General features: G+C 42.7%; 2 protein-coding genes across 10 annotated transcripts in view; one reads left to right on the top strand and one right to left on the bottom strand.

Annotated features, from left to right (window-relative positions):
• IQCE (IQ motif containing E) overlaps positions 1-8,421 on the bottom strand; it is a 22,929-nt gene extending 14,508 nt beyond the window's left edge. For 3 of the 8 annotated variants that reach the window (XM_087878661.1, XM_087878659.1, XM_087878662.1), the window contains exons 1-10: positions 7,990-8,414; positions 5,674-5,721; positions 5,219-5,258; positions 4,312-4,452; positions 3,172-3,306; positions 2,646-2,716; positions 2,209-2,322; positions 702-752; positions 505-575; positions 85-157 (exon numbers count right to left, since the gene is read on the bottom strand). In XM_087878661.1, the coding sequence (XP_087734787.1) occupies positions 85-157; positions 505-575; positions 702-752; positions 2,209-2,322; positions 2,646-2,716; positions 3,172-3,306; positions 4,312-4,452; positions 5,219-5,258; positions 5,674-5,721; positions 7,990-8,022 (777 nt within the window). In that variant the 5' untranslated portion in view covers positions 8,023-8,414. Of the gene's footprint in view, positions 1-84; positions 158-504; positions 576-701; positions 753-2,208; positions 2,323-2,645; positions 2,717-3,171; positions 3,307-4,311; positions 4,453-4,585; positions 4,615-5,218; positions 5,259-5,673; positions 5,722-6,796; positions 6,969-7,989 lie in introns of those variants that run through there. The other 5 variants (XM_034407956.3, XM_087878663.1, XM_034407953.3 and 2 more) reach the window with 4 other exon arrangements.
• On the top strand, positions 8,143-27,690 carry BRAT1 (BRCA1 associated ATM activator 1). Of its 2 annotated transcripts, none has more exons than XM_060684046.2 (13): positions 8,143-9,063; positions 16,463-16,617; positions 17,441-17,588; positions 18,115-18,487; positions 19,465-19,584; positions 20,495-20,589; positions 21,634-21,713; positions 22,502-22,688; positions 23,439-23,518; positions 24,863-24,965; positions 25,319-25,417; positions 25,871-26,052; positions 26,740-27,690. In XM_060684046.2, the coding sequence occupies exons 1-13, from the start codon at positions 8,937-8,939 to the stop codon at positions 27,454-27,456; spliced, it is 2,466 nt and encodes an 821-aa protein (XP_060540029.2). In that variant the 5' UTR covers positions 8,143-8,936; the 3' UTR covers positions 27,457-27,690. The 2 variants fall into 2 exon arrangements, with proteins under 2 accessions (XP_060540029.2, XP_060540030.2); XM_060684047.2 differs by having other exon boundaries at positions 8,144-9,063; positions 18,115-18,457.

Raw genomic sequence — 27,690 nt, 5'->3', positions numbered from 1 at the left:
GTCTTAAAGCAGCCTAGTTTGAAGATCTCTGGTTTAACCTAATGTTTTCAATGACGGTTCTCTCTTTCAAATCATCTTTCATACCTCTTGGTAGGAAGTACGCAGAGCGATGGTCATTTCTTCCATGTCAGTATTCTTCACGTCTGCTTGGAGTTGACTTTGTGGGGGGAACAAGACACAAAAGGAGAAGGATCGCACGGTCCAAAGAGACAGAGGTTAACCCTAAACGTTTGTTAAGTATATGGATGGATCGCTATCAATGTTAAGTGAAGACTAGATCCCACTCTCAGATCCTTACGCATGGGAGACAGGTATAAATCAAAAATAAATAACACATTATTTTCCTATTCTGCCTTCCCAGCCTCCGTTCGGTTTCACGAGCACAGGAGAACCCTGTGGCCAGGAGTCCCACCGGCAAACAACCAAATTGTCGTTGGAAAACTTGGTCTTTTGCAAGAAGGAAGAGGAGGGGGTGGGGGGAAATATTTGACAGCTTCTCCATACTTAATGGTGTTGTCTTTCTCCTTGCACTGCTGTTCTAGCCTGAGAATCTTCTGCTTCAAACCATTTATCATCTATTCCAAGAGAGAGAGAGAGGGGGAAAAAAAAGAAGAGGTTGCCTCTTTATTCTACTTTCCTGGTTCTGGAAAGCTATAAATGCAGAACAGAAGGAGCCCCCCAGCCCAAAAAGGTGCATTTACCGAGTTGCTCTCATTTTTCTGTTCTGTCCGTACCCAGCTAAATTCAGAATACTGAAAAAGAAAAAGAACACAGAGCACTGAGCGTTCCTGATTAGTGAACTGGAGAATGTGTGACGACGAAGGTTCATTCTCCAAGGTTTGTGGGTTGGTTTCTGAATGTTTCATTACCAGGCTGGGTAACATCTTCAGCGGAATTTGGGGGATGTCAGGTTCGATGTTCTGCTTATAAGGGCTTCGTGTGGTCAGGTCGTCTTGTGATGGGAAGGTCACCAGCGGTGAAATCCGGACAGATCTATCCAACTCATGCGATCCGGTAGGGCTGGCGGTGGGGGGCTCCGCCCACCCGCCGGGACGTCATCACATCCCATGTTTGACCCTCTGCGCATGCACAGAAGAGGCGCGCGCACTCACGTTTCCGATCCGATAGCGAAGGTACCATGTTTCCCCAAAAATAAGACCCTGTCTTATATGTTTTTGAACCCTGAAATAAGCACTTGGCCTTATTTTTGGGGAGGTCTGATTATTTTGGGGCCCGTGGAGCAAGATGGGGCTTCTCTTGCCATCTTACTTGATTTCCAGCTCTGCGTTTAAATATTTTCAGGGAGGGATTATTTTCGGGAGGAGGCTTATTTTAGCACATGCGCTCAAAAGCCCGATTGGCCTTATGATCAGGGGATGTCTTATTTTGGGGGAAACAGGGTAAGTGCATTTTACCCCTGAAGGTCACATCAGGTGAGGGTCGGGTCAGGTGTGATCGGTTACACCTCATCCATCACAAGACCCTCACCTGCCATAACCCTCACTATATGTGACCTCCCCATCACAAGACCTACTGACCACACAAGCCAGACTTCGAAGTCAGACTTCGATGCTATCTCAAAATAAATGAATTTCCAAACTGCCAATCTTTAAGGAAATCTTTTCTTTAATTGAGCACAGCCACCGGATCATGACTCGACGCGGACAAGACTGACCTTTTGCCCCCCAAATCCCTCCCTTTCCGATCCCCAAATATCTGCTTCTCATTGGCTATCTTCCAAGTCATTCTTCAGACTCCTTGTCTCGTCATTTCCCAGGAATGTCTCCCCTCCCTTCATTTCCACGACAACCGGACATCAAAGGGATTTAGCAGGCAAAAGTTCAGAGCTTAACTCTCTTGCTCTCTCTCTCTCTGCTCTCTATGCCAGCGAAACGCTGACACTTATAAGCAGAAGGACACTGGCACCCACATCCTCTAAACTCTGCTGAAGACGTTACCTAGCCTGGTAACAAAACATTCAGAAACCAACCCACAAGCTCGGATAACAAACCTTCGTCCTCATCCTCCCCCCGAGCCACTGAGATTCGCCACCAGGGAGAAGGTGTGTTGCTGGGTTTTGCAAGTTGGCTGAATCAAGGCTAGCCGTGCCAGACTTCAGCCCCAGAAACTTAGAAAGCCCAAAGCAGTCAGCTTCCCTGCTCGGGGGTCAGAAGACGAAAGAGCCATCAACAGGGACCCTCTGCTTACCTTGAAGGGATCCAAAAGTTGCTCGATTTGTCTGTCTTTCCGGTTGTTGTCTTCTTCCACTCGCCGAAGTTTGGTTTTCATCCGATCTGCTTCGCACTTCTGAGCTTGGATTGTCTACCAGGGAAGGGGGGGTGGGGGAGAGAAATCTTTCAGAATCCTTGAGCAAAGTGATGGTAAACCGAAACAAGGGGATAGGAGAAAATTTATCTCATAAGGTGGCATCAGAGAATCTCTCATTTCTTTTACCTTCCCGGTAATCTTATCTAGGACATCTTTAGGTCCTCAGCAGCTCCCCTCCCACCCTGATGCTTTTAAACATTTCCCAGAAAGCAGGAAGACCAGGCTTCAAAGGGAAAAAGGCTATGAACTAAAATTCTCCCAAAAGTACGTTCTGTTCATTCCACGGAGAAGGAGGAGATAAAAGTGCTTGTTCTAACCTTTTTTAGCTCGATTATCTCGTCATACATATCCTCCTTCTCCTTGTAGTCTGGAGTCCCAGGGATGTAGCCTAGAAAAGAAACCCGGCCCCCCAAATAAAATATTTTAGAATTTAGAATAACAGAGTTGGAAGGGACCTTGGAGGTCTTCTAGTCCAACCCCCTGCTTAGGCAGGAAACCCTACACCACTTCAGACAAGTGGTTATCCAATCTCTTTTTAAAAACTTCCAGTGTTGGAGCATTCAGAACTTCCGGAGGCAAGTCGTTCCACTGATTCATTGTTCTCACTGTCAGGAAATTTCTCCTTGGTTCTAAGTTGCTTCTCTCCTTGATTAGTTCCACCTGTTGCTTCTTGTTCTACCTTCACGTGCTTTGAGGATAGCTTGACTCCCTCTTCTTTGTGGCAGCCCCTGATTATTTGCCACTATTTTTCCTCAAATCTTCGTTTCCAAGCCTTAACTTTCCAAAGCATGTGCCCAGCCTGCCTCACCTCCTAGAGGCAGAGTTCCATGCCTCCAAACTCACCACGGCTGGCAGAGCGAGCGTGTTTCGGTTTCTTCATCCCCAAAGCTTCCTTGAGGTACTCAGGCGTGCTGCCGGCAAGAGGGGAGAAAGCAGTTCTGATGCCAATGTCAGACTTGGAGTGGCTCATCCAGGGACCTAGTGAAGAGGAGAATGGGGCTGTCAGCTGCCACCTCAATGCTCGCTTGCGTTTCGGTGCTATTCGCTGACAAATTGCCATGAACTGGGGTCAAGGGGGGGAAAGGCAAGGGGGAAAACGAAAGTAAGTGCTGTTATCTCTTCGAGATGCTGCTTCAAGGTCACCCAGCATATCAGCTGCATACCATCCTGCTCTTGAACTGACCGTTATGAAAACATCCTGCCTGAACCTGACTGCTCGCAGGGGGTGGGCAACGGGAGGGAACCAAGGGAGGGAAAAAGTTAAAACCTAGGGATTTTGGCCTCCGATCCTCAGTTCTGGCTATGCTTGTTCATAATACACTTTGTGTTTTGCTTCACAATACAATTGCAGGCGAGTGGTGGCGGGTCTGACAGGGGCACCAAGAAAGATAGCAATAGGACTTAAGAGTTGCACTACAGTCCTCTCTGAGTGGTTTGCAGAATCAGCCTATGGTGGCATAGTGGCGGAGTGGTGAGAATGCAGTATTACAGGCTAACTCATTTCTCACTGTCAGAAGTTCGATTCTGACCAGTTCAAGGTTGACTCAGCCTTCCATCCTTCCGAGGTCGGTAAAATGAGGACCCAGATTGTTGGGAGGGCAAGAGGCTGACTCTATAAACCGCTTAGAGAGAACTGTAAAGCACTATAAAGCAATATATAAGTCTATTGCTATTGCTCCCAACAATCTGGGTCCTTGTTTTACCAACCTCAGAAGGATGGAAGGCTGAGTCAACCTTGAGCCGGTCAGGATCGAACTGCTGGCTGTGGGAATGCAGAGTCAGCCTGCAATACTGCATTCTAACCACTGCGCCACCATGGCTCCTAAGGGAAGACAACGCCATCATCCAGGCAAATGCATCTTCCCCCCTTTGTGCAAATTCAGCTCCTGGCTACACGTTAACCAGACCTTTTCATCTGGATTTTAATCCCAGGTCTATTGAGCTCCGGAATGCTCTGTTAAAGGAAGAGCCAAGATTTCATACCTTGCTTCAGAGACCCATGCCAATATTGCCTTGAGGCTTTCACTAAGGGGCTCTCAAAGCGTTTACCCTCTGCGCTTTTAAACGTCCGCAGAAAGCCAGTCCTTTTAGAATGGAGGCAGGTGTGAGAGGTATATAGAGATCCTGCAGGAAGGACAAAAAAATTGCTTAGCACATTGTAAGCCGCCCTGAGTCTCCGGAGAAGGGCGGCATATAAATCAAATTTTAAAAAAAACCCCAAGATTAAAAGTTTTAAAAAGCAAGTTAAGATACTAACATTTTATTTTGTTGCAAGAGGAGCGGGCTCTTTAGGATCCCATGGGGAAAAAAGCAAAAAATAATTCATAATCGTGTGCATGCATATATAGAAAGCAGTGGTGAAATTCAAATTTTTTTACTACCGGATCTGTGGGCGTGGCTTGGTGGGCGTGGCAGGGGAAGGATACTGCAAAATCCCCATTCCCACCCTACTCCTGGGGGGAGGATATTGTAAAATCCCCATTATCTCCCCACTCCTGGGGGAAGGATACTGCAAAATCTCCATTCCTACCCCACTCTGGGGCCAGCCAGAGGTGGTATTTGCCTGTTCTCTGAACTACTCAAAATTTCCGCTACCGGTTCTCCAGAACCTGTCAAAACCTGCTGGATTTCACCCGATAGAAAGCGCTGCATAACACATAGCAGAGTGGGCCTTTCTTAATCAGGTAGCAAAAATGTGACATGTTTTTTAAAAAAACTAGGTAACACTTTTTGGAAGAAAGCATTGTACTTCTAGCAGTGAGTTCTACCTCTCAATCCCTTTCCATAAAAAAAGGAGCTCGAATCACAAAAACTCACATATTTTTACTAAGACTAAGTTGTCTCAAAGGAAAGGACACCTGGTCAACCAATGTTGTGATGTGACACTTACTCGATTTTGTAGGCCTGCGAGACATTTTCTTCTTCAGTGTCTGTAAAACAAAACAAAACCAAGACTTTGTGTTGTAATTTGTCAAAGGGCATTTTTCTTGGTGAATTCCCCTGCTGGTTTTCCATTTTCTGAGCAGAATTCTCTTGCAATTACAGATTAATTGGAATCCGATGGCTACGAGAGCACCCAGGGTTTTAAGGCCACATCGATTCCAAAGTGTTCAAAAAGGCAGAAAACTAGTCAGAAGAGTTTGGAATCTAAAAGCAAAGGGATGTAGGAATTTATTGCAAAATTTTCTTTGTCTAGCTTGAGTATCATAGATAGGCTCCAAACAGTTTGCCGGTTTAATTTGAATTAACATGAAATACAAAACTAGATTACTGTGATTTGATTAATAAACTTATTTTTTTATTTATAGAAAATGAGACAATTAAACGGTATCTAACCCAACTTACTGTTTCTGTATCAGAATCATAGGTCAGAGCAAGAGAATTATCTTCTGCCTGTAAAGATACAATTATTATAAAATTTTATCCTGAAGTGTGGTATCTAAATAATTTTATGAGGTTGGCATTCACTGAGATGGAACAAGGGTCCATCAATAGGGTCAATTCTGACTGGCAGCTGCTTCTCTGAGGCTTTCTTACCCTTTTATCCTAGAACCTTTAGCCTGAGATGGCTGGAATATGAGCAATCTAAATTTCTCAGGAAGCTTAGAAAAATAATAACCATGCATCCATCATCAGCCAACTGTGATGGTGGCTGGTCAGCTCAAGAGGCCAGTGACAGAATGCAGGTTACTGTCTGAAATGATCAGCTATAAAACATCTAATGTTTTCTCACAGATGTTTCATTACACAACTAGGTAACCTCTTCAGTACTAGTACGGTAAGGAGTGGGGTTTGCTCTCTGTATATATACTAATGGCTTGCTCTGTCAGTGTTGGCGGGAGGGTTCCTCGGTTGGGCTGTTTACTACTTGATTGTTGTCCAGTATTAAGATAGATAGATAGATAGATAGATAGATAGATAGATAGATAGATAGATGTAGGTAGGTAGGTAGGTACATAGATGATACTGTAGATAGGTAGATAGATAGATGGTAGATAGATAGACAGATAGAGGTAGGTAGGTAGATGATACTGTAGTTAGGTAGGTAGATAGATGATAGCTAGATATAGATAGATATCTATAGGTAGATAGATAAAGATAGGTAGGTAGGTAGATGATACTGTAGATAGGTAGATAGATAGATGGTAGATAGATAGAGGTAGGTAGATGATACTGTAGGTAGGTAGGTAGGTAGGTAGGTAGGTAGGTAGGTAGGTAGGTAGGTAGGTAGATAGATAGATAGATAGATAGATAGATAGATAGATAGATAGATAGATAGATAGATGTAGGTAGATGATACTGTAGATAGGTAGGTAGATAGATGGTAGATAGATAGATAGATAGATAGATAGATAGATAGATAGATAGATAGATAGATAGATAGATGTAGGTAGATGATACTGTAGATAGGTAGGTAGATAGATGATAGCTAGATATAGCTAGATAAGATAGATAGGTAGGTAGATACCTAGATAGATGATAAAGATAGATGATACTGTAGGTAGGTAGGGTAGGTGGGTGGGTTCGGGTAGATAGGGTAGCTCAGAGGTGAATTGTGGGCGCTGTCCTTGGTGCTGCTCTCTGAGCTTGGTTGTTTTCTTGCAGACATTTCTTTACCCAACTAGGTAATATCATCAATGCTGGGAAAAGAGAGAGATTTGTACAGTTGAGGAGGACAACAAGAATGACGACCGCAGAATCTTTTGTTCCTTTCTGAACTTGGGTACTTTCCTTGCAGACGTTTCCTGACCCAACCAGGTAACATCCTCCGTGTTTCTGCCAAGGAGTGGCATTTGCTCTGCTTTATATAAAGCCCACTTGTGTGTGTGTGTGTGTATGTATGTGTGTGTGTGTGTGTGTGTGTGTGTGTGTGTGTATAAACAGAGAGCACACCCCACTCCAGCCTTGCCCCGTCAGTGTTGGGGGCGTCCTTGGGAGATATACCTCCCCAACCAGCAGCCCAGCCCAGAGTGCAGTGCAACATGGGACTCCCGATACGAAGGCTCAGGAGAAGCAAGAGGAGGAAGAGCAGCATTTCTGCAGCGGATTTCCAACCCGGTTTTCCTGAGACCCAGAGGGCGGGAGGGGGGAGGGAGGTGTTGGAAAGGGGGGTGGGCAGCCCCGGATCTTCAGAACCCCGCCTGGGCAGCCCCGTAACGTGGGAATGGGCACAATTCACGTGAATCTCCGCGCAGTCCCCCCCCACGTCCTCCCCCACCCCACCCCACGCTTTGCATCCCCCCCACCAGCCCTTCCCTGCACCCGTCCGTCCCTCCCCCCCCGGAGGCTGGCTGGCTGGGGATGATGGGACCTGCAGTCCCCCCCTCGTCCTCCCCCATCCCACCCCGGCTTTGCAGGGGGGAGGGGAGAAACCCTCCCCAATAACGCTCCGTTTTCCCCCCCCACCAGTCCTTCCCTGCACCCGCCCCCTCCCTCCCCCGCGACGGCTGGCTGGGGATAATGGGACCTGCAGTCCACACACCCCAGTCCTTCCCCACCCCACCCAGCTTTTCAGGGGGGGAGAAACCCTCCCCAATAACGCTCCGCTTCCCCCCCCAGCTCTTCCCTGCACCCGCCCCCTCCCTCCCTCCCCCCCCCGCGACTGGCTGGCTGGGGATAATGGGACCTGCAGTCCCACCCACCCACCCTTCCGGCCCTCACCGACTCCGCGGCTTCGCTGGGGCTCCGCGACATGCCGGCGGCGACGCGACGAGGGTCTCGGGCGGGAGAAGCCCCACCACAATCGCCTCCCCGCCCCGCCCACCCCCGCGCGCTGGGCCCGCCTCACAACTTCCGGCCGGTCTCCATGGCAACCGCCCCGGCAACCGCCGGGCGGAGGACCCGGATGGACGCGCGAGCAAGCCGCGCCTGCGCAGAAGTGTTTCTGCGTTCGTTTGGGAAGGCCGCGACCTTTTAATCCACACACACACACCCCTAGAAACCCCGGGCCCAATCCTCCCGTGATTCTCGGCTGTGGACGATGGGGGGGGGAATCGGAGCCGAATGTGTCTACAAGGCTCCCGTCGGGAGGAAAAGCCGAATCCTAGCGCCGTCAGGAAGGGGCGAGCTTCCTTCGCCCTTCTGCGCATGCCCGGGTCAGGAGGGCGGCGCGCGGGGGGGGGGAGAAAAGGGACGAGCCCGCGCCTGCGCAGAGAAGACGAGCCCCCTGTAGTTCGCAAGCACGAGTTTGCAGCGGGTTGGGTTGCACGCTCTGCTCGCTCGCGCGCGCGCCTCGTTTTCCTTGCAAGCGGAGCCTTTTGCAAAGCTCCGGGCTCTTTGCACGGGAGGCTCTATCCCAATAAGAACCCTGCATTGGGGGCCGGGGTCGTCTCTTCCCGCCCCTTCCCCAGCAACCCTGCTTGCATTGCACCATTCAATGCCCTGCGCCAGAAAGACGAGGTGGCATTTCAGACGATCGGGGCGGACGCGTGTCTGCACTAAACCCGGGGTGTCAACGTAGCTTGCAGTGGGAGCTTTTAAAAAAAAAAAAAAAAAGTTTGTAAAAGTTTCCCCCATCCGGGCAGCTCTGTATAAAAACTGTGAATATTAAGCTCTGTTTTGGGGGGCTTCGCCTCTTTTTTTTCTTTTGCAAGAACTCCTTGCTCCCCATGGATGCAAAATGTTCCCAGCTTTTGCCTTCCGTTTGCTCCGTCCTGGCCGACCCCGGGCATCCCGTGGCCGACGACACTTGTCTGGAAAAACTGCTGGACTGGTTTAAGGCTCTGGCCAGCGCTGGTGAGTTGGCACTTGGCTTTGCATTGGGGAAGGGGAGGGGGGGTGTTTGCAAGGAAACCCCACCTTGGGATACTAGAGGAGGGCAAGTGATGGAGACATTGCAAATAATTAGTTTTGATATCACCACGTAGGTGTCATCCCCTTGGCTTCCTTGAGATTAAAAAGTTTTGGAATTTAGCAAAAAAAGTTTAGTTTTTTGCTAAATTCCAAAGTTTAGCAAAAAAAAATTAGCAAAAAGTTTAGTTCCTTTAGCATCTTTGGACTATCACTTTATTGTTGGTTGGTTGGTTGGTTACTTTATTTAGTATCCTATGACTCTCACTGAATGTTGGCACCTTATGATTTGTGAGGATTGTATTTCATGATTAGGATTTATCACTTGTTGCTAGCATGTACACTGAGAGCTTCTGCACCAGGGACAAATTGTGTGTCCGTTCACACCTGACCAATAAAGAGGTCTGTTTCTGTTGTGAGATGCTACTGGGATAGCAAGCTAGCTGTTGAGTGGGACTCCTCTCTTGCTTCTACTCTTGTTGAGCAAATGCCACAGTCATGAATACAATACAATTACAATACAACCAATACAATACAATACAATACAATAATACAATACAATACAGGAGCCTGGTGGCGCAGCAGACTAATAGCCTGTTATTAGCATTCAGCTGCCTGCAATTACTGCAAGTTCGAATCTCCCCAGGCTCAAGGTTGACTCAGCCTTCCATCCTTTCTAAGGTAGGTGAAATGAGGACCCAGTTTGTGGGGGCAATAAGCTGACTTTGTATAAATATACAAAAGTATGAAGGCTATTGCTTAACACACTGGAAGCCACCCTGAGTCTCCGGAGAAGGGCGGCATATAAATCAAATTAAAATTAAAAAAAATAAAAAATACAATACAATACAATACAATACAAAATACAATACAATACAATACAATATACAATACAATACAATACAATCAATGCAATGCAATGCCTGGTGGCTCAGCAGACTGATAGCATTGTGATTAACACCAGCTGCCTGCAATTATTGTAAATTCGAATCTCGCCAGGTTGACTCAGGGTTGACTCAGCCTTCCATCCTTTCTAAACTAGGTAAATTGAGGACCCAGTTTGTGGGGGCAATAAGGTGACTTTGTATAAATATACAAAAGTATGAAGGCTATTGCTTAACACACTGTAAGCCACCCTGAATCTCCGGAGAAGGACGGCATATAAATCAAATTAAAATAAAAAATAAATAAAAAATACAATACAATACAATACAATACAATACAATACAATACAATACAATCAATACAAAATACAAAACAATCAATACAATACAATACAATACAATACAATACAATACAATACAAAATACAATACAATACAATACAATACAATACAAAATACAATACAATACAATACAATACAATACAATGCCTGGTGGCTCAGCAGACTGATAGCATTGTGATTAACACCAGCTGCCTGCAATTATTGTAAATTCGAATCTCGCCAGGTTGACTCAGGGTTGACTCAGCCTTCCATCCTTTCTAAGCTAGGTAAATTGCGGACCCAGTTTGTGGGGGCAATAAGCTGACTTTGTATAAATATACAAAAGTATGAAGGCTATTGCTTAACATACTGTAAGCCACCCTAAATCTCCGGAGAAGGACGGCATATAAATCAAATTAAAATAAAAAATAAAATAAAAAATACAATACAATGCAATACAATACAATACAATACAAAATACAATACAATACAATACAATCAATACAATACAATACAATACAATACAATCAATACAATACAATACAATACAAAATACAATACAAAATACAATACAATACAATGCCTGGTGGCTCAGCAGACTGATAGCATTGTAATTAACACCAGCTGCCTGCAATTATTGTAAATTCAAATCTTGCCAGGTTGACTCAGGGTTGACTCAGCCTTCCATACTTTCTAAGGTAGGTAAATAGAGGACCCAGTTTGTGGGGGCAATAAGCTGACTTTGTATAAATATACAAAAGTATGAAGGCTATTGCTTAACACACTGTAAGCCACCCTGAATCTCCGGAGAAGGACGGCATATAAATCAAATTAAAATTTAAAAAAAATAAACAATACAATAAATACAATACAATACAAAATACAATACAATACAATACAAAATACAATACAATACAATACAATACACAATACAAAATACAATACAATACAATACAAAATACAATACAATACAATACAAAATACAATACAAAATACAATACAATACAATACAATACAATACAAAATACAATACAATACAATACAAAATACAATACAATACAATACAATACAAAATACAATACAATACAATATAATACACAATACAATACAATCAGTACAATGCAATACAATACAATCAATACAATACAATACAAAATACAATACATTACAATACAATACAATACAAAATACAATACAAAATACAATACAATACAATCAATACAATACAATACAATACAAAATACAATACAAAATACAATACAATACAATACAAAATACAATACAATACAATACAAAATACAATACAATACAATATAATACAAAATACAATACAATACAATCAATACAATGCAATACAATACAATCAATACAATACAATACAAAATACAATACAATACAATACAAAATACAATACAATCAATGCAATACAATACAATACAAAACAAAATACAATACAATACAATATAATACAAAATACAATACAATACAATCAATACAATACAATACAAAATACAATACAATACAATACAATACAATCAATACAATACAATCAATACAATACAATACAAAATACAATACAATACAATATAATACAAAATACAATGCAATACAATACAATACAAAATACAATACAATACAATACAATACAAAATACAATACAAAATACAATACAAAATACAATACAATACAATACAATCAATGCAATACAATACAATACAAAATACAATACAATACAATACAATACAAAATACAATACAAAATACAATACAATACAATCAATACAATACAATACAAAATACAATACAATACAATACAATACAAAATACAATACAATACAGTCAATACAATACAATACAAAATACAATACAAAATACAATACAATACAATACAATACAAAATACAATACAATACAATACAATACCAAATACAATACAATACAATATAATACAAAATACAATACAATACAATCAATGCAATACAATACAATACAAAATACAATACAATACAATACAATACAAAATACAATACAAAATACAATACAATACAATACAATCAATGCAATACAATACAATACAAAATACAATACAATACAATACAAAATACAATACAAAATACAATACAATACAATCAATACAATACAATACAATCAATGCAATACAATACAATACAAAATACAATACAATACAATACAATACAAAATACAATACAAAATACAATACAATACAATCAATACAATACAATACAAAATACAATACAATACAATATAATACAAAATACAATACAATACAGTCAATACAATACAATACAAAATACAATACAAAATACAATACAATACAATACAATACAAAATACAATACAATACAATACAAAATACAATACAATACAAAATACAATACAATACAATCAGTACAATGCAATACAATACAATCAATACAATACAAAATACAATACAATACAAAATACAATACAATACAATACAATACAAAATACAATACAAAATACAATACAATACAAAATACAATACAATACAATACAAAATACAATACAATACAATCAGTACAATGCAATACAATACAATCAATACAATACAATACAATACACAATACAATACAATACAATACAAAATACAATACAAAATACAATACAATACAATCAATACAATACAATACAATCAATACAATACAAAATACAATACAATCAATACAATGCAATACAATACAATCAATACAATACAATACAATATACAATACAATACAAAATACAATACAATACAATACAAAATACAATACAATACAATCAATGCAATACAATACAATACAATACAAAATACAATACAAAATACAATACAATACAATACAATACAAAATACAATACAATACAATCAATGCAATACAATACAATACAAAATACAATACAATACAATATAATACAAAATACAATACAATACAATCAATGCAATACAATACAATACAAAATACAATACAATACAATACAATACAATACAAAATACAATACAATACAATACAAAATACAATACAAAATACAATACAATACAATCAATGCAATACAATACAATATAAAATACAATACAATACAATACAAAATACAATACAAAATACAATACAATACAATCAATGCAATACAATACAATACAATACAATACAATACAAAATACAATACAATACAATCAATGCAATACAATAAAATACAAAATACAGTACAATACAATACAAAATACAATACAATACAATACAAAATACAATACAAAATACAATACAATACAAAATACAATACAATACAATACAAAATACAATACAATACAATGCAATACAAAATACAATACAATACAATCAATGCAATACAATACAATACAAAATACAATACAAAATACAATACAATACAATACAAAATACAATACAAAATACAATACAATACAAAATACAATACAATACAATATAATACAAAATACAATACAATACAATCAATGCAATACAATAAAATACAAAATACAATACAATACAAAATACAATACAAAATACAATACAATACAAAATACAATACAATACAATACAAAATACAATACAATACAATACAAAATACAATACAATATAATACAAAATACAATACAATACAATCAATGCAATACAATACAATACAAAATACAATACAATACAATACAATACAAAATACAATACAAAATACAATACAATACAATACAATCAATGCAATACAATACAATACAAAATACAATACAATACAATACAATACAAAATACAATACAAAATACAATACAATACAATCAATACAATACAAAATACAATACAATACAATATAATACAAAATACAATACAATACAGTCAATACAATACAATACAAAATACAATACAAAATACAATACAATACAATACAATACAAAATACAATACAATACAATACAATACAAAATACAATACAATACAATACAAAATACAATACAAAATACAATACAATACAAAATATAATACAATACAATACAAAATACAATACAAAATACAATACAATACAATACAAAATACAATACAATACAATACAAAATACAATACAATACAATCAATGCAATACAATACAATATAATACAAAATACAATACAATACAAAATACAATACAATACAATACAATACAAAATACAATACAATACAATAAATACAATACAATACAATACAATACAAAATACAATACAATACAATAAATACAATACAATACATAGGTAAATTGAGGACCCAGTTAGTGGGGGCAATAAGCTGACTATGTATAAATATACAAAAGTATGAAGGCTATTGCTTAACACACTGTAAGCCACCCTGAATCTCCGGAGAAGGACAGCATATAAATCAAATTAAAATAAAAAAAAATAAAAAAATACAATACAATACAATGCAATACACAATACAATACAATACAATACAATACAATACAAAATATAATACAAAATACAATAGAATACAATCAATACAATACAATACAATACAATACAATACAAAATACAATACAATGCAATACAAAATACAATACAATACAATACAACCAATACAATACAATGCAAAATACATACAATACAATACAATACAATACAAAATACAATACAAAATACAATACGATACAATAAATACAATACAATACAAAATACAATACAAAATACAATACAATACAATACAATACACAATACAATACAATACAATACAAAATACAATACAATACAATAAATACAATACAATACAATACAATACAATGCCTGGTGGCTCAGCAGACTGATAGCATTGTGATTAACACCAGCTGCCTGCAATTATTGTAAATTCGAATCTCGCCAGGTTGACTCGGGGTTGACTCAGCCTTCCATCCTTTCTAAGGTAGGTAAAATGAGGACCCAGTTTGTGGGGGCAATAAGCTGACTTTGTATAAAATATACAAAAGTATGAAGGCTATTGCTTAGCACATTGTAAGCCACCCTGAGTCTCTGGAGAAGGGCGGCATATAAATCAAATTTTAAAAAAATACAATACAGTTGTTGAGCAAATGCCACAGTCATGAATACAATTACAATACAAATACAAATACAATACAAATTTTTATTGTCACTTTGAATGTACACTAATCGGCGTACGTTAAAATGAAATTTCATTGCATACACCTTTAAAAGGGTCACCAGCTCCAATATACCCTACATAACCATGACAAAATAAATAAATACAAAATTATGCATATACCCACATTTATTTATTCAATTTATATACCGCCCTTCTCCTAGTGGACTCAGGGCGGTGCACAGCCAAAACTAAAATACACAACAATACAAAATTTAAAATTAATTAAAAGAATTATATACTTTGGCCCGAATTAAAACAGTGCGAATTAAAACCCATTAACAAATTAAAACTAAACAATTAATAACCATTAAAAACTAAAAACATATATTATATGAGACAGAGAAACAACTCAGTCTAGTTTGGATGTACACACGTACACACGTACATGGCGAGAAAAGCAAATCTTGTGAGTTTACGAGATGGATGGCCTAGGGAACAAAGCTGTTACAGAACCTGGTAGCCCTGCTACAAATACTTCGAAACCTCCTCCTAGAGGGGAGCAACAGAAGCAGGCAGTGGAGTGGGTGTGTGGGGTCTCTAACCGTGCTTTGTTAGTCTAATTTAGTACTTATAATCAGTATTCTGAATAACAGGAAGCGAGCTTCCTATAATCTTCTCCGCTGTCCTCACCACTCTCTGTATGGACTTTCTATCTGAGGCACTGCTGCCACCAAACCAAACAGATGCAGTTTGTTGCCTTTGTTGTTAAGTGGAACATTATTAAAAATGAGTCCATTTTAGCCCATGGGTGTTTTCTGCCACAGACGGGAAGCAAACACCATTTTTTGGCAAAAAAAGCTAAAAAAATATGGTCACATGACTGCAGGATGCCTGACATGGCCATAAATGCAGGCTGGTTTACCGAGTACGGAAAATGCTATCACATCAAAGCAGTGTGTATATTTGGCTGTCAGACTTCGAAACTGGGTCATAAGTAGTACTGGGGAGGTCCGTCGTAACTTGGACTGGTCATAAATTGAGAACTACCTGTATTTCCCCCCCTTTCCTTCCCCCTCTAGGGCCTAGTTTGCTGGTGTTAAAAGAGAACCCATGTCTGATCGAGTTGATCCTTGCGGTGCTCAAACAAGGGGAACCAGATCCCGTCCTTCTTTCTTTCGTCCTGAGGCTGACGGGGATCTTTGCAGCTTCCGAAAGCAGCTTCCAGTATCTGCAGGTTAGTCAGACACGCAGGAACCAATTCCAGTGCAGGTGTCCTTACTAAGCGAGGGGAGAGAAAAATATCATGCACCATTTTTTCCTTTCTTCTGCATGATTTAAAAACTGCAGATTTAGTTTAAACGCCAAAAAATTCCACCAGTTTGAATGTTCTATGGCAGAGCCCGGATGGATGGGTCAGGATTTCTCAGCCATTCTTTTAGTAGTTCCACAGCTGTGAGGCATCCTTCAGAGCAGCAAGAGACTGATCTGGCAATCCTTCCTTCCTTCCTTCCTTCCTTCCTTCCCTCCCTCTTTCCTCTCCCACCCTCCCTTCCTTCTTCCTTTCCTTTCTTCTCCCTCCCTCCCTTCTTCCTTTCCTTTCCTCTCCCTCCCTTCTTCCTTTTCTTTCCTTTCCTCTCCCTCCCTCCCTTCTTCCTTTCCTTTCCTCTCCCTCCCTTCTTCCTTTCCTTTCCTTTCCTTTCCTTTCCTCTCCCTCCCTTCTTCCTTTCATTTCCTCTCCCTCCCTCCCTTCTTTCTTTCCTTCCCTTTCCTCTCCCTCCCTCCCTTCTTCCTTTCCTTTCCTTTCCTCTCCTTTCCTTTCCTCTCCTCTCCTCTCCTCTCCTCTCCCGAAGTATTAAGATATCTACTGTTTTACACAGTGCCCCCAAATGACCATACAAACTTCAAGCGTTGCCCCAAGGAACACAACCTAGAATTTCATTTAAAATTTAGATAAACTTAACCCAGGAGGAAAATGTAAGGTGCAGTCAACCAGGGAAGCATCATGATTTCAAACGAAAGCTGCCATCTTGATGTCTTTTCTTTTCCTCTCGCGTCAGCAACGGGAGGTGGTGTTTGGAGCCTTCGGAGAAGCGGGTCCCCTGGGCAGCCCACTCTGGGAAGACATGACCATTCGGAGCGGCTGGGTGCAAGGCGCCTACGTCATGCTGCAACATTACAGCGCCTTCCAGTTCCTCTGCAACTCTGGCAAGTATAGATTTTTCCACCTTGGGATCAGCTTGTCCAGACGGTTTCTCCTACCCTGGATCCCATACAGGTAGTCCTCGACTTACGGCTGTAATTGAATCCAGAATTACGGTCGTAAGCCGTGCCTCTCATTAAGCACAGACCTGTGCCTGTTGCTTGTCAGGGAAATGAAGATTTAAAGCTGACCAGCTGTTGTAAGGCTGTAAGATGATGGACTGAGGATGAGTCAGCAGGGTTACTGCCACTTTAAGAAGCTGTCTATATAAGGGAGGCCATTAGAGGGCGTCTCTCTCTCCTTCTGTATCATTCTCCTTGCCGTGTTCTATCTGCATTGTAGCTCCCCGTGTAGAGTTGAAGAATGATTGCTTGTCTGGTATGTGCCTACCACTTGTATGTCTGTGTATAGAAGTCTTGTATATAAACCACTGTTTGTAAGACAAATCTCTGTGTCCTGTATTTTGCTCCTGGGTTGTCTCAAAATAGTAGTCACGCTGTAAACGCTGACATTGCTTATTGCTGCCTACAGGAGCTCTGGATGTGATCTTCACTCTTCAAGGAGACCCCAGCCTCTTCATCGCCGCGGGAGCCAATCGGCTTCTTGCCCGCCTGCTCATTTTTTCCGTAGAGTCCGAACCGTCTCGTCTACTCAGTTCAAAGGACTGCGATTGGCCGGCCTGTGCTCAGATGATGGTCGTCCGTGTTGAGGAGGCTCTCACGTCCCACTCTTCGTCTCGGACCAAGCATTCCCTGAAGCTCTTAATGACGTTATTCGAACACAACCAGGATGCCTGGACTGAAATCTTGTGGTCACGCATAGCAGAAACGGTGGAAGCTGTCCTGATGGAAGAGCCAATCCAAGCAGGACCCTGGTTGGTTGATTTGTTCCTTAGCATGGCGAGGTAAGAGAGGGTCCGTAAGTTACTCTTTAAGAGCCCTGAATTGGTTAAGATGGCGGGACAGTGATTGTATGTAGGGTTCTTGCATTGTTCTGACCCATCGGGTCCTATGTTTCAACTAACAAAATAGCGGGAAGGCAGCTAAGCCAGCAAAGTTGAAGTCCACAAGTCTTAAAGTTGGAGCCAAGGTTAGAAACCCCTGCTCTGATTAATTGTCACTATCAAGAAATTTCTCCTCAGTTCTAGGTTGGCTCTCTGGTTAGTTTCCATCCATTGCTTCTTGTCTTGCCTTCAGGTGCTTTTAAGAGTAGCTTGACCCCCCTCAAACCTATTGGTTTATAATCCAATAGGTGTCAGGTTTCGAGGTCGTCTCAAATAAATTGCATTTCAAACAAAGTCTTTGATGAAAAACTCCCATTTATTAAGCACGACATTCTAATTCCGACTCCATCGTAGCCAACACTGACTTCCTGACCCAAAACCCTCCCTTTCCTTTCCCCACTCCTCTGCACTCATTGGCCATCTTCCAAGTCACTCTACCCCTAATCTACTGCTCCAGCTCAAAGGAATTTCCCCCCTCTCATCCCATCTCCTAGGGGATATTATCTCCAGGGAAAATAAGTAGGTGAAAAGTCAAACGTCCCTTTCCAGACGCCTCCGCTTCTCCTTCTTGTGTCAGCACTAGAGTAAATGCAGCTTGAAGTGCTGACAATAGGGTGACATCCATAATTATACCTTAAGAGCTCTTGAGTTGGTTAAGATGGTGGGATAGTGTTTGCCTGTAGGTGTCTTGCATTGTTCTTCTCTATCATGGATGATCCTACACTGCTGGGACTTCTGTTTCAGCTACTGACAAAAAATGGGACATGTAGGGAAACATGTGAGCACTTCATTACATTGGAGGGAGGAAGTGGCTTGCTTTAAGTCTTGCAGATGCTTTAAACAGCCAGCTCTTCAACAGGTCATTCTTCCTCCAATAGGTCTCCTGCATTTCGCTCTCATGAATGCAGCCTTTGGAAGCTGGTGGCCCTCGCCCTGAAGAATATCAGCCTGGCTCAGGCCGGCCCTCTGGCACACGGACTTTTGAAGCTGGAGGCATGGTAGGAACGGATGCTCTAAAAAAAAGGAGGCCATGATCTAATGCAGTTGGCAACTTTAAACAGATGTGGACTTCAACTCCCAGAATTCCTAGAATAGCAATATTCAGTAATGAAGGAGCCTCATGGAGGGGTTTGCTAAGAATTTTGCTTGTTTAGCGCAGATTCCAATGAAGCCGGGGTCACACTTAAGCCCTTTTTTCAAGCCTGATAAAAGTCTGGGATCGCAGTCCTATTGGGTGGAACTTGAGTTTTCCAATCAAGCGTTCAGTTAAGGTGAGCCCAGACAATCGTGGCTTATTGGAAAAACGTTGGCTTAGGGTGCTGTATGAGCTCAAGTCATAAAAGCCAGAGAGGCCCCTTCTGCTCCGGACTCTTTCCCCTTTTCTCCACTGTGAAGTTTTTAACGTCCTTTCGATAGTTCTAAAGATGGTAGAATTTGTAGAAGGTAGCAAGTTAAACCAAAGTAACGTATCACTCATATAATTTGAAACATGGTATGTGTGTGTATCAGGTGTGAAATGCTCCCGGTTCTGACTGGATCGCCCGATCCGGTAGCAATCGTGGCGGGCGGTTTGGAGAACCGGTAGCAATCGCGGCACGAGGCTCCACCCATCCACCTGGTTGTCATTACTTCCTGGTTTTAACCAGGAAGTAATGTGTTTTGTATCCTCTACATGCGCGGAGAGGATTTGACCATGCGCAGTGGGTCTGCGCACACATGTGACGGCACATGCATTTCCGAACCGGTAAGGAAGGTAAGTAGATTTCACCGCTGGTGTGTACGTAGGCATGTTGTGTGGTTTTATGTTGAAGGGATTTTTGATTTGTGAAACAAACTTTTGACTGACGTGAAACCAAGGGAAAGTGCTAATCTTCGTGCACGCAAAGCAAACTTTTCCTCTTCTTCAAGCCCGCAGGCCATCAAAGTACAGAGCCTGGCTGTTTTGCTCCAGCCCATGGACTGCATCTTACGAGCCACTTCGCATCGCTTAGCCGCCTCCCCGAGTGAGTGGTACAACACAGTCTTATTAACGCCCCTATCCGTTAGACCGGAGTTCCCCCAATGTTTCGGGCTTTGCAGACCTGGGGGTTGGGGGGAAGGGGATGGTTTTGCACAAGGGGCTTGCAGGTATGTGCACCGGCAGCACCATTTGTGCCAGCAGTGTGCACGTGCACCTGCCACTCGCTTAAATGGGAGTGTTGTGGCCTCTTGGCCGCTGGCCCCTCCTACAGCCAAGTCAGAGGAAGAGGAGGAAGAGGAGGTGTGGGAGTCAGGATCAGCATCAAGGCAACCTGAGAGCTCCGAGGGAGGGATGGACCTGTCAGACAGAGGCAGAGCTTGGGACGTCCGTCAGCCCTCAGTTGAAGAGTCAACAGCCCCCAGGTCTGGAGGTGGCTGATGAGGAAGAGGAGGAACAGCTGGGTCCAGTGCCTGACGCGCGGATGCAAAGAAGGCAGAGGAGAGGAGAGCAGTGGAAATCTATGGGCCGGTCCTTGGGACGAAAGAGCCACTGCTGCTAGCAAGGCCCCACCCTAGTTCTGGGGATAAAAGGCAGGAGGCGGAGATGAATAGGTGTGGCAGACAACTATTCCTCTCCCTGCCGGACAGACTTGTTAGCCTGCTGTATGAGAGAGAAACATTTTACCCGGGCTGCCGGCATTCCTAATAAAGGAATCTTTTGCGTTCATGTCAGAGGGTTTGTCGTGTTTGGGGAGCTGGGTCAGAACAGGGACGTGCATGCAATCACCTGCTCGTGCAAGTGAGGATGTGCTTGTGTGCCCTCACCGGCCGTTTCCATGGCCCGGTTGCAAACCTCTCGTGGCCCATTAGTAGGCCGTAGTAGCCCACAGGCTGGGGATCACTGCGTTAGACAGAACGGGAGGGTAGGGAAACAGAGGCCCTTGGATTATCCGGAGACTGGGTTTAGAACAGCTCCAATGCTTTGTAGGATCAGTGCGTGGGAATTCACCTGTTTGTGGTGAATTGTCCAGCCGTGTCAGAGATGCCTGTTTTTGTCTGAAAATTGTCGTTTCATCCCATGCTTTCAGATGCTTCCTCTGCAGAGTCTCTTCTCTCTACCAGTCTCCTGTGTCAGACGATGGCTCATCTCGAGGAGGTCCAGGAGACGGTAAGAAAAGAGCAGGCTCTCTTGACGCGTCTATGGAGATTCTCCATCGTCCAGGTCATCGTATGGCCCCAAAGGTGCTCCTTCCAAAAGGCGACGGGGCTTTCCTGAATTTTTTACCTCGAAAACGTTTCGCTTCTCGTCCCAGAAGCTTCTTTAGCGTCTTCACACAGAGAAAATAGGCTTGTGGGGGGCCTACTGCAAGTTCAGGTTTTCCCAAAAGACTCCCTCGTCCTTTCTCAGATTTGAAGCCTGGAAATTTCTAAGTGTGGGGAATTCTGGGGATTTGAAGTCCGTAAATGCTGACTCTGTGGCATTCTGGGAATTGAAGTCCACAGAGCTTAAAGCAGGAGTGAAATGCTACCGGTTCTCGCCGGTTCGTCCGAACTGGTATTTCCGACAATCAGCTGTGTGTTGCGTGATTTATATTCGCTAAAAAGCGAGAAATTGTGCTTTCTAGCGAATCTAACTCACGCGGCACAGCTGTTCCCCCCCCTCGCTGTTATACTTACCTTGTTAAGTTGTCTTTTTCTGTGCGGAGTGCGCATTTCGCATACACTGTACATGCGTGCACACCCAGAGTGCATTTGGTGTGTAGTGTGCATGTGCACGCAACGTACTTTTGGCACACACTGCGCTTGCGCCCACGCAGCACAAGTTTGGCGCGCATCGCCCATGCGCGGGCAACGAACCAGTGGCAATCCGCAGAGGATTTCACCACTGGCTTAAAGTTGCCACAGTTGAGAAACTCTGGTCTACAGAGTTAGAGCTCTGATCTGTTGCTTCTCTAGGCCTGCTTGGCGGTGGACTTTCCCCATAGGCCTTTGTTATGCTCCGTGGTGACCATACTACAGTTTTGCGCTGGCCAGGCTGTGTCGTCGTCCTCCTTCGGAGCTACACTAGGCCACCTCTTGATTGGCAGCTTCCGAGTCCAGAGGGCAGCCCTCAGCCTCCTGGGAGCACTCTCACGATGGGCTGGTAAGTAAGGCGTGTGGTCTGTGTCGGATGCCCAACTGCGGAAGAATTGCAACCGTGCCTGAAATTCTACCCATAAATGTTTCTCACTTGCCCGTCAGGATTCTGTTAACCGTCAAGATTAGAAGTTTCATAAATCAGGGTTATAAAAGTGGCTTTATTATCCCACTTTTCAATTGTAGGTACTGCCAATATTCCATTTGTTGTGACATTTATTTAAAGGGACGGGGTTATAAATAATTGAGCAACTCTCGATTACTCAGATGGCTTCCCAGCGTCTATGGAAACTGCCATATTTTGTCTGTTCAGTGTAGTAAATAAATAATAAGAGATGGAGTGTCATAAAACTGAAAATGTGATGTATTATAAAAGAAAATGTAAAACAAAAACATTTACAAAATAATAATAATAATAATAATAATAATAATAATAATAATAATAATGCTGTTTGCAAAATATGCACTTTTTTACAAAAACCCTATTCTGCCATTCAATCAAACACCAACAATAATCAATAGGGATAAAAAGCAGAAGAGATCCAAAGCTCTTTTCCCCCCTCAAAAGCAACTTATTTGGAGGCAAACGGAACATAAGGAGTCTTTTTGTCAGGTCCATTTTAGCTCTTAAGGTTTCCTTGCTACGGAGCAACTGTTCCAGCTATAAACTCCGAGAAGTAAGATTGGGGATGAAATCCAGGCTGGATTGGAAGGGCAAAGGAGCACAGCAATTAAAATGTTTGTTCTTTATATTTAGCATTGGTTCACGATGAAGAAAGGCTGCAAGTGTTTGACGTTCTCCTGACATACTTACGGAGTCCGGACAACAGTCCTGTGGTGAGTGCAGGATTGTACCAAGGCTTTCTCTTGTCTTCTGTAAGGAAGTCTGTTGCTTAGAGGGGTGGGGGATGCCTTTCCTTTGGACGAGAAATGGTAATAAAAGCCAGAGAGATATATCACCTCTGCTGGGAGACCAGCAACTTCTGGAGTTCCTTAGTTAGTTATACCCTGCTTTTCATATTGTTGCAAATAACTCAAGGCTGCGGCCATACCCGTTGTAATAACGCGTTTCCCCCAAAATAAGACCCAACCAGAAAATAAGCCCTAGCGTGATTTTTCAGGATGCTCATAATACTGAAAATAAGACATCCCCTGATAATAAACCCAATCGGGCTTTTGACCGCATGCGCTAAAATAAGCCTCCCCCCCCGAAAATAAGCCCTCCCTGAAAATATTTAAAAGCAGAGCTGCATATCATGTAAGACGGCAAGAGGAGCCCCATCTTGCTCCACGCACCCCAAAATAATAGGACCTCTCCGAAAATAAGGCCAAGCACTTATTTTGGGTTTTTTTTAAAAAAAATATAAGACAGGGTCCTATTTTCGGGGAAACACGGGTAAGCCCTACCTCCAAAATAAGTCCCAGTTTTAAGATCGTTCACAGGTTTCCAAGTGATGAAACCCGTTCAAAAAAGGGTTGGCAAAATCCATCTTCCAAAACAATTTTTTTTTTATTTAGGTAGGCATCAAATTGGCAAAGACTGTTGTAATTCCGGATCTGACACAAACCGGAATTGCACCACATAATATTGTAAGATAGAAACATCCTTCAAAAGTCACATTCTCCAATAAACACTCCATCCACATTTCCCCGGTGACTTCAAACTTCACCTTCCACACTCACCAGGAGCAGCCTCTGTTCCCACGGGAAAGAAAGTCACCTAGCCAAAACAATCCTCACTATCTATTCCTTCCTCCCACCTTAAGAATGTGGTGAGCCCGAAAAAAAAAACCTCTTACAAAACAGAGAGGAAGACAAGGAATAAATGAGTATAAAATAAAGCTAACTAAAATGGCTACACGTATGTCAATTTTGGGTTCCACACTCATCAGCCAGATGGATGCATTTAGTACCGTATTTTCTCAAAAATAAGACCCAACCAGAAAATAAGCCCTAGCATGATTTTTCAGCATGCTCGTAATATAAGCCCTACCCAAAAAATAAGCCTGAGTTAAGTTCACCAGCCAGACGGATGCATTTACTATTGTATTTTCTCAAAAAATAAGACTTAACCAGAAAATAAGCCCTGATGTGTCTTTTGGAGCAACGATTAATATAAGACCCGGTCTTACGTTTGGGGAAACACGGTAATAAATTAAATATCTTTCCACTTCCTTCCAGATTTTGAAGAAAGCCCTTCAAGGAACCCTGAAGTGGCTTCTGAGTGACTTGCAGCCTTCCGTCTCCCTTGCCGATCTCCAGCAACACCAAAAGTTTCTCAGAGGTGTAAATAGCAGGACTAGACGAGACACAGTTTGAGCTAACTTGTCAGAAAGGAATCCTCTACTCCAGCCTTCCTCAATCTTGCAGATGTTTGGGGATGGCACTGACCAGCACATCTGGACAGTGCTAGGATAGGGAAGGCGGGTCTCTGCAGCTGATCCATGCTAACTGCCCAATATTGTGTTATTGTGTTTGTTTGTTTTTTTCCCTTGCAGTTCAGATATTTAATTTTTCGAGCCAGAAGGCTTAGATTTTAAGCCAGTATTATTTCCTCCAATCGACTTGCATTGAGTAGTGGATTAGAAAGGATAGCTAAGTTTTGCAGCCTACAATTTTCTCTCCTTTTCTTTGAAGATACGCTGCAGGTGTTACGGAAACATCTGTGCAGTCCAAGCTGGGAAGTACGCGATTCCTCCCTGGAGTTTCTCAGCCTGGCGATGAAGCATTTGAGAGGTAGGAAAGCACCAAGATACAGATGACACATGGAGCTATATTGGGGGGCATGCGAGCGTTGTTGTTTCCAGCCTCTGGGGTGGGAGGTCCATTTTTGCCCTCCCCAGGCTCCAAGAAAGCCTCTGGAGCATGGGGAGAGCGAAAAATGGGCCTTCCCGTCTCACCAGAAGTCGGCAGACCGTTTCCGGCCTCTGGAGGGCCTCTGGGGGGTGGGGAAGGCTATTTTTGCCCTCCCCAGGCTCCTAGAAAGCCTCTGGAGCCTGACACAAAACCTCCAGACCAAACTGCAGCAAATGGGCTGGGAATCATGGGGGGGGGGGAAGGCGGGGGGGGGCTACATTTGGTTTATAAGACACACCTAAATTTTCACCCCCTTGTAGGGAGGAAAAAGGTGCGTCTTATACTCTGAAAAATACGGTACTTGTATTTTAGCAGTGCCATTTCCTTACACAGGGCTAGACTGGTTTTGGCAAGAGCTGCTCTCTTCAGAGTTTCCCACGCTTTTGGAAGATCTCCTGAATGATCCCGAGAGCTACGTGCGTGCCAGCGCTGTGAAAACCTGGGGCCTTTTCTCCCTCATGGCCCACTCTCGTCCAGAAGCGCCTCTTGTCAAAAGGAACGAGAACACCAAAAAGGTACGACACTTGTGCGCAAACTGGGGTTTTTAACTCCCCATTTCTCTACATTGACAGATTAACAGAGTTAAGAAGGGATCTTGTAGGTCATCTAGTCTGACCCCCACCCAAGCAGGAGACCCTACACCATTTCTGACAGAGGGCAGTCCAGTCTCTTCTTGAAAGCTTCCAGTGATGGAGCTTCCACTACTTCCGAAGGCAACTTCTGTTGATGGTTCTCACTGTCAGAAAACTACTTCTTATAGGTTGAATCTCTCCTTGATCAGTTTCCATCCATTATTCCTTGTCTGGCCTTCAGGGGCTTTGGAAGATAGCTTGACCCCCTCCTCTCTGTGACAGCCCCTCAAATATTGGAAGATGCTCTCCTGTCTCCCCTGGTCCTTCTCTTCACTAGATTAGCCATGCTCAGTTCCTGCATATGTTTTAGTCTCCAGTTCCCTAATCATCCTGGTTGCTCTTCTCTGCACTCTTTCCAGAGTCTCAACATCTTTTTTATAGTGTGGTGACCGAAACTGGATGCAGTATTCTAGGTGTGGTCTTACTAAGGCTTTATAGAGTGGTCTTGATTGTACCCCTCTGTTAATGCGGTTTAGGATTGCGTTGGCTTTTTTGGCTGCCGCCGCACACTCAGACATAGAGATGTCAAGTTTTCCCTTTTGAGATTCTCTCTGTCCACTTGTTCCCCAGATCTGTGTCGGGGCCGCTCGCTTGCTGGAAATCTTGTCTTCGGACTCCGAAGGTTTTCCTCGCCGAGCTGCCGTCGGCGTCTTCATTGACTGGCTGAAGGAAGGACACCCTGAGGCCTGGGCGGATCCCGCCGAGTTCGTTTCCCGAGCTCTTCAAGCTGTGGATGGAGACTTAGATTGGGAAGTCAAAATTAACGCTCTGGAACTGGCGGGTGTTTTCATCGGCCAGACATTTGACCGGCTTGGACTCGGAGAGAGCTCAACTTCAGCTGGTTCTTCGCTTGCCAAGATGCCAGCGCATCTCGCCGACGTGCTGCGGCTCTTCTGTCAAATGAAAATGTTTGGCTTCCTTTTCAGAGCCCTTCAGGACTGCGACAGGCCGGTAGCACTCAAGGCCTGCGAGGTCCTTTTGGCTCTGAAATCCGCTCTTTGCAAACACCGGTCGAAATCGTCACCATCGGGAGATGCTGCTGGGCTAAAGGAAGTTTCTACGGAGACACCCTTCTCTTGTCTTTTGAGCCTTCCTCCTGGGGAGACCGCCGAAAAGGATTGCCAGGATCCAGAAAGGCTGAGCCTAATATTAGAATCTGTGGACCTGGAGGGTTTGCGAAGGGCTTTGGATGTGAGCAGCGATCACCTGGAGAGGAATCCCCAGTCTCTCCTGCAGGATATCCTGGCTGCAGGGAACGCCGAGGAGAACAAAGTAGATTGCTATTGAAAGGATGGGCTGGAGCTCGCCGGCCAGCTTGGAAAAGGGGCCAACTGTAAGAACTAAATGACTGCAAGCACGCTGCTTTTTCCAGGCACCTCCAGAAAGTGGGCCTGGTAGAGCGAATTAAAACAGGAAGAATAAACACCAAAGAAGAGCTAATGGACATTTGAACCAAAAGGCAAAACTCACACAAACTTGGGGTGAATGCAGGGGATGAAAATAAATGAAATAAAGACCCAA

Source organism: Pantherophis guttatus, chromosome 14 (assembly GCF_059756535.1).
Source record: "Pantherophis guttatus breed Tessera chromosome 14, ASM5975653v1, whole genome shotgun sequence".
Classification (NCBI taxonomy): domain Eukaryota; kingdom Metazoa; phylum Chordata; class Lepidosauria; order Squamata; family Colubridae; genus Pantherophis; species Pantherophis guttatus.
This window is presented reverse-complemented; position numbering and strand designations above follow the sequence as displayed.